Source organism: Parasteatoda tepidariorum, chromosome 5, assembly GCF_043381705.1.
Source record: "Parasteatoda tepidariorum isolate YZ-2023 chromosome 5, CAS_Ptep_4.0, whole genome shotgun sequence".
NCBI lineage: Eukaryota > Metazoa > Arthropoda > Arachnida > Araneae > Theridiidae > Parasteatoda > Parasteatoda tepidariorum.
In genome coordinates, this window is record NC_092208.1 from 70897734 (window position 1) to 70912809 (window position 15076).

General features: G+C 31.8%; 1 protein-coding gene across 1 annotated transcript in view; it reads right to left on the reverse strand.

The window, feature by feature from the left end:
* LOC107450713 (sn-1-specific diacylglycerol lipase ABHD11) overlaps positions 1 to 15076 on the reverse strand; it is a gene marked incomplete in the record, with an annotated part of 66909 nt that overhangs the window by 37980 nt on the left and 13853 nt on the right. The window contains 3 exon segments of the mRNA XM_043040697.2: positions 3458 to 3657; positions 5378 to 5569; positions 10310 to 10483. Of these exon segments, the coding sequence (XP_042896631.2) occupies positions 3458 to 3657; positions 5378 to 5569; positions 10310 to 10483 (566 nt within the window).

Here is a 15076-nt window from a genome sequence, read left to right on the forward strand (position 1 = left end):
TTGGTGGATCCGGTTTTGATGTCATCTTATCAAGCTTCTGCAAATCTGATTTCTTCAATTTGTTTGGCTGTCCACTTCTTTTTGGTTTTGCATTATTTTGCATCGATCCGAGTTTTGAATTCTTGATGCGACTGATATGGCTGAGTGAAATCACAATACCTTTCCTTTTAAAATGGGTTTGTATAATCCTGTGGCTCCATCGAAGTTCTAAAAATGCTTGTACTAGACCAATCAGCTTTTTGTCAAATTTCTTCAAAAGCATTTTTATGATTTTATGAAATAGTATTGCAATTGAAAGTCTAATAGTAGAGCTTTAGATCAGTATGCTATATATGTAAAAAGGTTATAAAACTTTAGTGGTAGATAACCACAAAAGTGATCCCTATACTTTTTTGTTACCCTGTATATCCGTTTCGCAGGCAATTTAACTAATGATTCCCAAACTTCTCCCCTTTATTACACATTATTCAAATAAATGACTGAAAAACATTATGTAGTAGCAAAAATTTTGCTACTTTTCATCACTCTTCATCTTGCGTACAAAAAAACAAAAAACAAATTTGTAATCTTTAGCTGATGAGCAATCCTCAACATCAGATAAGGAAACACTTCCCGACTCTCAGAAAATTTTTCCTGAATTTCTGTTATTCCGCTTTTCAAACTTGTCTAACCTGCCATTCGAGCACATAAAAGTAGTCTCGCAAAATCGCTTAGCAAATTCATCAACATTTGTCCAAGTACTTGAAGATTGCGGCTTCTTCGATTGCTGAACCACTTCAGTAATGCTTCTTTTCAACATCTTTGCGATCTGCTTGTCTCAACTTTTTTCTGATATCTAAATTTTCTTCATGAGCATAAGTTGTTAATTGCCTACTTTTCCATCTGTTACAAACTGTAGATTTGGATAGTTTATATTTCCTTTCAAATATCAGCTTGATTACATCCCTTTTCAATTTTTCTGATTAAGCCCATTTTATCATCAATGGAGAACGTTTTACATTCACTGCTTGCCATAGTTAAATTTGAGTGATTTGTTTGTAGGCTTCTTTTTAACTGACTGAGAACAAAAAGGAGTTGAAATGAGGACCTTATCAACACAAATTAGTGTCCAACCTTTTGACCAATAATGAATAATTACTCATTCCCTCTGACAGAAAATGCATATTGATCCCACTGCCACCTTACAGGTTGATCATCTGCCTGGGTTGCAAACATCCGCTTGGCTGGCTTAGGGATGAGAAAGTGAGATAAAAAAAAAAGCAAGCAAGAAAAAATACTTATTGCTACATTCCTCTCTATAGATGGTTTTGAAAATCGGTATATGTATTTATTTTGAAGTAGAAATTTCAAAATTTTAAATAAAAGAACATGAAAGAGCAGCGACTTGAAAAAAAATTTACGAATTTCTTAAAAAAAAATAAAAAAAATATATCGTTTTCTTCAATGTTTTATCTAAAATAGCATAATAGAACTCATTTTTTTTAATATTTATACAAAGAAATGTCAAAATATTTCTATCATATTTTATCGATGCAATTAAATGGAGAAATTACATATTAATCATAGTCACAACTACAACGGTCATATTGCATTAATTATTAATTAATGCAATATGACCGTTAATTTTTAATTCATTACTCAATACTTTCAAGTATGAATGTTGTAAATAACTTTCAGATAATATGATGAAGATATTTCAAAATAAATATGTTTAATATAGATTTTATCACTACATACTATTAGTCAATTAACTTTATGAAGTAGACCCAAGAATTCAATAACTGCTGCATTTTTTTCACTAATTACTGAATTTTGATTTACAAATTACAGAATAATTATGAACAATTTAATAAATTGGTAAACGTGGTTGGTTTCTTACTAAACAAATGTGCGAATTATTTTTAGTTTCCTCTATTTCTGAAAGAAATACCAAGTAATTTTCAACTATTTTATTAGTTGGTTTAAATTTGGTATTAATTTCAGTGGGTTTTATTATAAAAATGCCTTTAAAACGAAAAATTAAACCAAAAAAGTATTTAATTCTCATTTACATTGAACTGTAAGAAAACAGGTTTTGAAATCGGAAAATTTCAAATTCTCAATTACAGCTTCAAATGTGACATTTCTTCGGTATTTTTTTTTAATATTTTAGAATATACATGGTATATCTCTAGATAGCAATAAAACACAGGAGAAAGGTTAAACTACAATGTTTAAATCAAAATGAATATTGAATAATACACAATTGCATTTTTTTCTTATAACGATTTTCTGCAGAATATTTAAATATTATTTTAATAAGGTTTTACATAATATTACAATTAATACTGAACTAAATTATCTATACCTATATACTTGGGAATCTTTTGACAATTAATGCAAATTGTATATAAATATTTTCATTCCTAATGTTCATTATCAATAGAGTCTATGCTGGCTATTCTAAGTATTGGGAAGGAATTAATAACATTTCTCAAAACCTACAAGATTAGTTTATATACTTTTGTTGACACTTCACACAGAAGCAGGCTAAACCAGCCACCAAATTTTACTATAATAAAGCATTTGTCTAATCCATGGCTTAAAATTATACAAAAAGAAAAATATGACCTCAATATATCAAATTCGAACACTATATATATAAAAATTTTGTGAGAAGTAATTCTGTAGATGTGTGAACAGGCTGTTCTAACAAGTTTATTATTGTGATTTGTTTTTAAATTTACCCGTTACTTTAGCATTCATTAGAGTTTTCTGTAATAGAAATTCTAACAGGTCGTCTAACAGCCTAAAGCAAATCTGAATTACAGCATCAATCAAATGTGACATTTATTAGATTCTTTTTTTAATACTTTGGAATGGTGTATCTCTAGATATGTATTCCTCCGCTTATGTTACGCTTACGAAGTGATGTGTGAACAGGCTTAATGTTCTAGTAAGTTTATTAGTGTGATTTGTTTTTAAATTTACTCGTTATTTTCACATTCATTAGAGTTTTATGTAATATAAATTCTAACAGGTCGCGTGCCTAAAACACATTTAAGAAAATTAATGCTACAACATAAATAAAGTGTAAGGTTTGCCATGTTTTGAGCATTATCCCTTATAGGCTATATTAATGTAAAATATTGACGTTGGTTCTTTTTTGTATAGCATCACATCATGACTGCTGAGTCTTCCAAATTCATTTGTTGTTTTTTTAATTGAAATTCAAACTGAGAATTGAATTCAAAGAATTCTGAGAATTGAGATTGAAATTCAAAGTTGCGTTATGTTGCAAACACTACAAGTATAATAATATAAGATGGCACGCTTTTTCAATGTCAGGCGTAAAAATCAATCAAAAATGGTAAACGGAAAGTTTTTACGACACATTTTCACCCCTAGCGCCATCTGTGGATCGCTCTACGCGAACATCCATAAAAAGTTAAATAAAAGTGGTTAACAATGTACTTACAGATTCATGTAAGATTTAGTTCCAACTAAAAATACAGCAGGTCCTTCATATGAGCCAACAGTGTCTAGAAGAAAACTGGCAGGATCACTATAGATTCGATAGAGTGACTTCTCATTAAAATTAGCCGTGTATCGCCCATCAGCATCTCTTTTGAATGGAAAAAGTTGTTTGTGTAATAAATCTTCAGGAGTCTTTTTTTTCTTTAAATGAACAAAGACATAAAAAAAGTATATTAATTTGCATATTCATTATTACTAATTTAATTCAACCATTTTTGTATATATATATATATATATATTTTTTTTTAAATTTCCAATGGCTGGGCATAAACAAGAAATAACACAGAAAACAAATGCAAAGACAAAGCAGGTGAATAAATAAACTAAACAGAATGACCGAAGTCATTGCCCTAAAAGTTCTCTGGCTTGCCAATAAAGCGACGATTCAGAGCCGGAATGCAATGCAGCACAGCGGCGGAGGTGGGTCCTATTCATGGGCTCTGCCAAGTTGCAGAGCGGGGAGCGGAGTAGACCTACCTCCTCGCGGTGCACCCTGGAAACGTATCCTTATACGGCTAAGTGGTCTACAGCTTTCGGCATGTTCTCCAGCCAATGCTATCGTCGAAAGTCAGTGCGAATAAAACAAATTATAATTTCTTTATACAAGGTTACCACGGATCTAAAACTAATTTTGAAAAGTAGTGACGAAAATAAAGCGGACGTCAATACTTTATAGAAACATTTGTGGATTACACATAACTTTTTACAGGAAATATTTTTTTCCAATGCCCAAATGGGTTGCCATTCGTCAATTTAGGCATTTATAAGGACGGATATATTGGCCACTCTTTCATGGGTACCATATTAGGTGGGCCACATTGCTCCCAAAATAAGAACAGATAATACAGAGAAGGAAAGGACATCCATGCCATGTCCGAGATTTGAACTCAGAATCTTTCTGGTGCAAAGCGAGTTCCCTGACCCCTATAGAAAGTATATCTGTATGAGAATCGGATACCTACAAGTGACGACGTCGTAGGTAAATCATGAATTGTCGATTCAAGAACCAATCAGGTTCGGCACACATGCGTGACGTAGTTTACAGATGTCCAATTAAATTACGTGGTTAGGCAAGATTACTTCACTTCTTCTTCATTTGCTAGTACTCATCAATTCTGAGTTGTCAGATCTCGAAGTTTTGAAATGGTTTCTTATAAAAGAATTTATTACTACTATTATAAATTTAAACCAATTTAACCCATGACAATAAACTTAACCCATTTAAACCGTATGTTTACTACAAAATACTGATTAAGAGTAAGAAAATATGCTTTTAAATTCCTGCAGTGTCTCGTAAAAGTCAATTCTATTCAGGGTGTTCCAACTGTAAATTATAAGTCAGTCCAAAAATACCACAAAATTTGAATCACAGTCATCTAAAATATTAGTGATAGAATTTCACGTCTATCGTTAATAAACTCGGTCTTGTTAACACGTACCCTCTTACGAAAAAGATTTCAAGGGCCATTCTAATTGCATACAAAAAACTCCCGTATACAAAAAACTCCCGTATGTTCATACAAAAAACTCCCGTATGGAAAAATATCGTAGTTCAATTCCTAAGAAACTGAGAAAAGGAGGAGAGAGAAGGCAGGAAGGTCAAGACATGGTACCGATCTTCTATCCAGATAACGTATTCGATCATTGCAATCGTGAATTATGCCTTATCTCGTCTCCTTCCTACAGTTTAAAGAGGTAATCACTGAGCAGTCTCCAATCTGGGCACTAATATTTACACGCTATCGCAAAGGGGATAGGGTGGAAGGGAAAGTAAACTATCTCGCTTACATCATTTACTATAATTCCTAAATGAATGATGCAATAGAAAGAATTGAGAGATTTTCCAATTTTAGCTACTTACAATTTCTTCGGATAATTCTGCGAACATATCATGAGCAATTTTCTTGTGCGCCTCCTCTTCATCCATATAGCTCGGAATCTTTAAAAATGAATTTGATAGTTCTCGTAAGTAATCTCTGCAATGGATTATATGCTCGTGAGAACTTGATTTTACATACGTGTCTTCGGATATTATCATCGCTACTCTCTCTGGCTGGAAAAAAAAATTATTAAAATTTATAACTTCAATCATTTTAAAATCGAGAACACTCAAACAATAAAAAGTAGAATACTAGCGAAAATGAATGAGACGATAAGAAAGTTCTGCTGATAATCCACAAACTGATCGACACATTTCTTGAAATTTCAGGGAGCACAATCGGCGTTTTGAAAATGGCGCATCTTCTAAGTTGCAGCGAATGAAGTCCGAGACAGAAATAAGCCGTCAACGCTGGGTAACCTAATTAACTGAAAAGTCGTGACTTACTTAAAAGTATTTTATATATGCTCCTTATAATTTTGCTCGCGCGTCGCCGTTGACAGTGCTGGAAGCAAAATTTTCCAAATTTATAGTTTAAAACCATTCGAAAACTGAGAACACTCAAGCAATAAACTGACGATTATTTGCAAAACTGAAAGGGACAATAACCAAAGACAAAAAAATCTTTACATACGATTTGCAAACTGGTCGACAAAAGGAATGGAAATTTGGAGGGACTGAAGAGAAATAGGTATTTTAAATATGGAGCATCCTTAAGGGAGCATAGAATGAATTCCGAGATATCAAATGAATCGCCAACACTGGTAACCTAAATATGAAATGAAAGAAATAAACCAAATTAAAAAAAAATCATGAAAATCATATAATGCGTTTGTAGCGCTACAATTTTCGAAAGACTTAAGTATAATAGTATAGTGTTAAGAAAAAAAGAAAAACTTTTAGAAGGTTACAGAAGAACACTCCATTCAATTACATGATGCCGAATCCTGAAGTAGACGAAAATCCGATGAAAAAAATTATGAAAGCTAGCTCAGGCTTTAGGAGTCTCAACAATTTCTCAAAAGCCTTAGGTATAATAATATAATGTTAAAAAAAATCTTAAAAGGTTACAGAACACTCCATTCAATTGTATAATGCCGAATCCTGGAGTTGACGAAAATCAGATGAAAAAAACTATGAAAGCTAGCTCAGGCTTTAGGAGTCTCTACAATTTTTCAAAAGCCTTAGGTATAATAATATAATGTTTAAAAAAACTCTTAAAAGGTTACAGAACACTCCATTCAGTTGCATGATGACGAATCCGAAAATCAGACGAAAAAAATCAGAAAAGTCAGATAATGCTTTAAAAAACTCTATATTTTTGGAGAGTGTCAGGTGTAAATTTAAATTTAAAAAAAAACCTTTACAAGGGTATTGAATATTCTATTTATATGATACCAAAAGCTGAAGTTACCGAAAATCAGGTAAAATAATCACGAAAGCCAGATCTTGCTTTAGGAGTTTCAGTAATTTTTGAGGAGCCTTAGGTAATATTAAAAACAAAAAAAATGCTTACAAGGCTACTGAGCATTCCATTTGTTAAATGCCGAATGCTGGATAGCCGAAAGTCAGATTTAAAAAAATTAATTAAAGCCGGATCACGCGCTAGGACTCTGTAAACTTTTTGAAGCATTAACTATAAAATTAAAAATAAATATAAACTTTTACTAGGTTATTGAACATTCCATTTATTTATAGAATTTCGAATACTGAAGTTGTCGAAAATTAGATTTTAAAAAAAAATCACGAAAGCTAGATCTAACTTAAGGAATCTACAATTAGGGAGACTTAAGTATAATATTAAAGTAAAAAATAAATATTTACAAGGCTACAGAGCATTCTATTAGTTTGTATGATGTCAAATACTGGAGTTGCCAAAAATCAGATGAAAAAAATTTTGAATACCAGATCAAGCTTTAGGTGCTCCTACAATTTTTGATGAGCCTCAGGCAAAAAATTATAAGCAAAAGTAAACGTTTAGAAGTCAACTGCAGTGTGAGCTAAGAAAATATATCTATCAATTCAACTCTGCAAATCAACATTTTATGGTAGGTAGCTTAATATCAATTCATTTTTTGTTTTGTTTTTATGTATTGATTGAGTATCTATATATGTGATCATTTTCCTTGTTTTAATTTATAATCTTATTGATTTTCATAAGTTAAAAAATAATAAAAGTGCATGTGAAAAACATAAATGTACTGTGCCACAACAGTTGAATACTAGTCATCGGATCTTAACGTACGAGGACACAATCTTTATGATTTAAAGGGGAAAACTCAAGTAAGCCAAATAATTTGAGCAAATAATTTTTACAAAGATACGAAATCAGACACAGAAGCTTGCTTTCTCTGAATAAACATAACTTCTTTTCACAGTATTTGGATTCTCAAAATATGGGTAATATGGTCCCAATAGTTTGGTCAGGAGAGTGGTTTAAATTTTAGACCCTTAAGGTAGATTTTACTATTTGCTTATTTCTCCATATCTTAACAACTTAGATGAATCAAAAAAATATTTACACGCAATTTTAAAATTCGTTTATCTAAAGACAGTCTTATGCCAGATATTGTTTTTAATAGTTTTATATTATTTAATAATTTTAAAACAAAATGATAAATAATTATTCGACAATTTTTTTTAACTGATTTACAGAAATTCAAAAGTTTGTAGGTCTAAATTCGATTCTTTAAATGATGTAAAAATTTGTAAGTAATACAAAAAAAATATTATTTTAAAGAATAGAATTTAAACCTTCCAACTTCTGAATTTCTGTAAATCAGTTAAATAGCACCTGAAAAAGTAATGCATTTGAAAATTAATTTTTTAGAAACTATTCCGTTTTTTTAATATTTTTGTGTATTTTTTTAACTTTTTTTATGTTTATTTATTATTTCTATTTTGAAATCACGTTTGTTGTAGCCTCCGAACATCAAATAAAGGGAATTTAAAAATCTTTCAAAATAATCGTTTAAAATTTGTTTGACGGCAGAGCACTATATAAATAAAGATCTATAATAAATGCTAATATTTCATTTACTAATTAAGAAATCATATAACGAAGACAATTTGGAGTTAGCACGTTGCTTTGTTAAAGACAGGAATGTTTGACGAAAAAGCAAAATTCAAAGCTCTCTTCGTCATGTAGGCACGAAGATGGTAATTGCGTAAGTATATGTCAGAAAAAAATTAGCTCTAAAGTAAAAAACTGAATGTTATTCACTGAAAATTGTTTTTTAAATTTTCATTTTTACTTATTTATTAATTTATTATGTATATATTACACTGTGCATGCTTACAACTAATTTGAACGTTTTCTTGATGAAACTTGAGGTGGATGTTTCATATATTAAAACCAAAATGATTCAAGTGTACCGTTTTTATTTGATAAAAGTCGCCTCGCCTGATGGCCTTTATGGTCGATGGATCCAACACTCCAATAAGTACCACATTTCAATGTGAATTTTGAATATCAATACTTTTCATTAATTAGTGATGTGCTTTTTTCCGTCTTAAATGTGTAAATAAAGTATTTAATATGTGAAAAAATGTATGTGAATGCTTAAGATTAATTTGAATCATATTGATTAACTAATAATTACATACTCATTTACTCAGTACGTGCGCGAATCATTTTTACTCTAAAAATCCAAGTCAAACTTATAGATTTAAATAATAAATGTTTTCCCTAAAATATGCTAACTCCCAAATTTGATTAGAATTGTCTTTTCAGTAAGGTAGGTGCATCACCGAAATTTTGAGGGTTCAACTATTGTTAATCTAATTATTGAATTTACTGGAATGAGTTGATGTAAATAGTTTCAATTACAGTTTAGATTTTGGTTTAATACATTTTCTTTTAAAATAATAATTGTCGTTTATTATTTACCATACTTTATACCATTTTCCTAACTATGAATAAGCCAGAAATATAATAGTGCACGTGAAGCCCGGTACCATAAACTTCAAAGATTGTGCACAATCTCTCTAAATAATCAATTATTTTATTAGATTGCGAAAATTAATTTCAGTTATAATACATTCTAGTCCAAATTACAGACTAAACAGACTGATTGAAATTGTTATTTGATCTTAGGGCAAGTGGCAGGTCTGCATGGACATGTCACAGATTGGCAATTTATATTAAACGTAAGGAGCAAAGCAATTACTTTCTTACGTTAAATCAAAATTTATTATTCACGAACATTAGGTTAATTTCATTAATTTTTTTTAATTACTCCCAACGTCATTCTTACTTTTATTGATTTGTTATTCATACTACTATACGGTTCCCTTACATATAATTATTTAGATTATATGATTAATATTCTAAAGCTAACGTAAAAATATTCTAAAATATAATATTTGTTAGTTAAAAATGAAACTTGAATTAAAACAACAGAAATCCAAAATATAACAAGGCGTCTAAATCCTCGAACATTCAGAAGGTGCTTTTGTTGTTGAAAATGTCGCCAAAATAGACACCAAGTTAGTGAAGGTCTAAATGTCAAGGAGAGCCTGCACCTCCTAGAAGAGAGAAGGCCTCAGCACGGATCAATTTAGTAGTTCGATTTAAAGAACATAAACTGCGAGGTGTAATAAATAAGAAAGATGCCATTACGTTTGAGCTACTAACAGATCAAGTTTCTTGTTTGAGTTAACCCGTCCAGGGGTCTTCTTCCCTTTAGGAAATATCGGAAGATCATCTTTCTTTTGCCTGTTAATTGTTATTGGATGCTGTTTAAAGACTTAAAAATCTGAAAAGTGGAATTTTGAAAATAGTACGGGGTGAACAAAAAATACGGATAGAAACATTATTTTCAGACAAAAAATATTCAAAAAATAAACATTTTAATTTAATGTACATTTTTTATGTTGTGCAATGTTACAGTAGATCAGATAAATTTCTTTTACCTTCCGAAAAGCTGCGAAAAATGCAGTGTAGGCACCCATACTATGTCCTATTAATACAGCTTTATTAGCTTTTATAATATTCAAAAAATGAAACAGATCATCGACGCTTATAGGGTAGTTAAAATCTTCAGAATATTCACTGTCACCATAGTTTCTGGCATCATATGCATAGACCTAAAAAAATTTATACAATACTACAAATGAAGATATTAAAAAGTAATTCAGTAATTTCGGTGTTCTGATCACACAAAGAGTTTAATTTCATATGAATACATTACAAATGGAATGTTTTTATTACGATTGTTTGTGTAATGTATTAATTTCAATAGTAAAAAGAGATTTATTAAAAAAAATTGTGATCTCCGAAAGGCGATCACATTTTGCCCATTGGCAAAATGGTTGTTATCTATGTTTTTTTTATCCTCTTTATTTGTGTGATATTCAACTGAATTAATATTGAAAACGATCCAGTTTAAACGGTAGGTTAGAATTTCTGATTCTTAATTAAATCAATAAAAACAAAATTATCGTTCAATGATGAAATTTTCTTTTATTCACAACTCAAGAAGTATTTATGGAGATCTCTCTGGTTCCATATCTCAAAAATAAACTCACCAACTTAATGCATAGCAAATTTAGAAGTGAAAAAAAAGAATTCTAAAAAGTTATCAAACAGAAGCGGTCGCCATAGCAGCGCATGCAATGACGACGCATGCGCAATGTTTACTATTACTCTTGAACACAGTTGAAAAGTGTGATGAAGTCCAAATAAGGTGAGCACTCCATCAAACCCAAAACAACACTCATTTTGCCAATGGGTTAAAAATATAAAAATAATTTTGTAAAAAGCTGGTCAAGTCATCCATATTTCTCTTCCAATCTGCATAACATCATTTATCATCATATAACATGAAAGTGTCGAATGTCCCTATTCTTGATGCAATGGTTAAATCTGTAAGACACTGAATAAACAAATCAGGGGTGATTGCATTCCGGGCTTTTCGGATCATCCTTCCAAGTCCAGGATAAAGGAAATTAGGAGGAATGTAATTTTTCCATAAATTTCGCGGCCTTCCGCGTACCTCAAGACCATAGTTTCGCTGACTTCCACGAATCAAAACTGAAGTTAGAATTAAGAGTTTCTCAATCTAAATATTAAATTTTAAAACTTTTGCTAAATCGCGTTAGCGAGACGGTTTCATATATGATTCTTCTGCCAATTTGATGTTTTTTTTTCTTTTTTTTTTTCTTTTTTTGATTTGTCGGATTTTTCGGATTTGTCGGATTTGTCGGATTTTGCATATTGAAACACCGTCGGAATTAGCTAACACCGCCATTTATATTCATGCGATTTAAAAACCGTACATCGCGATTCGTATTCACTTAATTTGAAAATCCAATACCGCAATTTGTATTTAAGCGGTTTTAAAATCAATATCGTGATTCGTATTCACATAAGATTAAAATCGTTCTAAATCGTATTCACGCGCACGTAATATCAAGCATCGATTTTTGCACTTATTCGTTATTTAAAAGTCACACATTGCGATTCATATTCAGGCGATTTAAAAATCATGCATCGTGATTTGCGTCTATGCGATTTAAAAATCAGTATATCGTGATTTTTATTTCCGCGTTCTTAAAATTCAACATCGCGTTTTTATAATCCGGTATCCGATACTTAGAGTCACTATCACTCCTGACATATATTTTTTCGTAAAGGGGTAATGATATGCAATTTATGATCCCCGATAACAGAGATTTTATTTGAAAGGTCAATTGGTATGTAGGACTCCAATAAGTCATATTTATTCATTTGTTCATATTTTTTCATATTTCATTGTTTCTAATAACGGATATCATTTCCTAGTAGTAGGTTTATTCATGCATATTGCATGAAGCCTGTTAACAGATATTTTGTTTTCTGGTAGGAATATTTGTACACTGTCTGACCTTGATATTCGAGATTATTTGTGCATTGGTACATACTGTATGACCCCAACTATGGACACATTTTTCTTCAAGGTGCACTAAAGTGACAATTGTTCGTTAATATCATTTTAGTCGCTCGAAACAATATGTATATGAATTTTAAACTTCACTGCACCATTAAATACGGCGCTTGAAACGCGTAATAGTCAAGTTACTGATCAAGTTCAGCCTTCAGAAAACGAACTCTATATGAGCTCTCAATCGTTGAAAGTAATATATGCTTAGAATATCTTGTGTACAAGCTTTTACTTTGTTAGGTTACGGGATAGATGCGATTGGATCATGGTAGACCAAATCTTCGTCCATCCTCACCTCTATGTAATGTTCATTATTGTTTTCCGCCATCTAGAATCGTGAAATCGTATGTTCAATCGTTGAAAGTAATTCATGCTTGGAAGATCTTACATAGTTACTTATCATGCTTTTACTATTGTTAGGTTGCGGGATAGATGCGATTGGATCATGGTAGACCAAGTCTTCGTCTATCCTCACATCTATGTAATGTCCATTATTGTTTTCCGCCATCTAGAAGCGGGAAATCGTATGTTCAATTGTTGAAAGTAATTCATGCTTGGAAGATCTTACGTAGATGCTTATCATGCTTTTACTATTGTAAGGTTACGGGATAGATGCGATTGGATCATGGTAGACCAAGTCTTCGTCTATCCTCACATCTATGTAATGTCCATTATTGTTTTAAGCCATCTAGAATCGTGAAATCGTATGTTCAATCGTTGAAAGTAATTCATGCTTGGATGATCTTACTTAGATGCTTATCATGCTTTTACTATTGTTAGGTTACGGGATAGATGCGATTGGATCATGGTAGACCAAGTCTTCGTCTATCCTTACCTCTATGTAATGTCCATTATTGTTTTCCGCCATCTAAAATCGTGAAATCGTATGTTCAATCGTTGAAAGTAATTCATGCTTGAAAGATCTTACGTAGATGCTTATCATGCTTTTACTATTGTTAGGTTACGGGATAGATGCGATTGGATCATGGTAGACCAAGTCTTTGTCTATCCTCGCATCTATGTAATGTCCATTATTGTTTTCCGCCATCTAGAAACGTGAAATCGTATGTTCAATCTTTGAAAGTAATTCATGCTTGGAAGATCTTACGTAGATGCTTATCATGCTTTGACTATTGTTAGGTTACGGGATAGATGGGATTGGATCATGGTAGGCCAAATCTTCGTCTATCCTCAACTCTATGTAATGTCCATTATTGTTTTCCGCCATCTAAAATCGTGAAATCGCATGTTCAATCGCTGAAAGTAACTCATGCTTGGAAGATCTTACGTAGATGCTTATCATGCTTTTACTGTTGTAAGGTTACGGGATAGATGCGATTGGATCATGGTAGTCTAAGTCTTCATCAATCCATACCTCTATACAATGTCCATTATTGTTTTACGCCATCTAGAATCGTGAAATCGTATGTTCAATCGTTGAAAGTAATTCATGCTTGGAAGATCTTACATAGATGCTTATTATGCTTTTACTATTGTTAGGTTACGGGATAGATGCGATTGGATCATGGTAGACCAAGTCTTCGCCTATCCTTACATCTATGTAATGTCCATTATTGTTTTCCGCCATCTAGAAGCGTGTAATCGTATATTCAATCATTGAAAGTTATTCATGCCTGGAAGATCTTACGTAGATGCTTATCATGCTTTTACTATTTTTAGGTAATGGGATAGATGCGATTGGATCATGGTAGACAGAGTCTTCGTCTATCCTCACATCTATGTAATGTCCATTATTGTTTTCCGCCATCTAGAATCGTGAAATCGCATGTTCAATCGTTAAAAGTAATTCATGCTTGGAAGATCTTACGTAGATGCTTATCATGCTTTTACTATTGTTAAGTTACGGGATATATGCGATTGGATCATGGTAGACCAAGTCTTCATCTATCCTCATATCTATGCAATGTCCGTTATTGTTTTCCGCCATCTAGAAACGTGAAATCGTATGTTCAATCGTTGAAAGTAATTCATGGTTGGAAGATCTTACGTAGATGCTTATCATGCTTTTACTATTGTTAGGTTACGGGATAGATGCGATTGGATCATGCTAGACCAAGTGTTCGTCCATCCTCACATCTATGTAATGTCCATTATTGTTTTCCGCCATCTAGAAGCGTGAAATCGTATGTTCAATCGTTGAAAGTAATTCATGCTTGGAAGATCTTACGTAGATGCTTATCATGCTTTTACTATTGTTAGGTTACAGGATAGATGCGATTGGATCATGGTAGACCAAGTCTTCGTCTATCCTCACACCTATGTAATGTCCATTATTATTTTCCGCCATCTAGAAACGTGAAATCGTATGTTCAATCGTTGAAAGTAATTCATGCTTGGAAGATCTTACGTAGATGCTTATCACGCTTTTACTATTGTTAGGTTACGGGATAGAAGCGATTGGATCATGGTTAGGACTGGGCGATATTAGAAATTATATATCGTGATATATCGTCAGTTTTGCATCGCGATATAGCGATGTATCGCGATATAGTATTTTTGAATTTCATTTACTTTAAGGCACAGAAAGTCAGATTTCTATCAAGACTTCATACGCATATTGATTTAAATCAATTTATAAATTTGAAAATATATATGTTTTGCTAAAGAAAGATATTAAATAAATTGACTAAGATGTACAAATCTTACTTAAAATATTTATTGAAAAAATGTGTGTAGATACAGAATGAAATATTTGCACTTCTTTATCGTTTATAAGGTATAAGCAGTCTTAATTTAA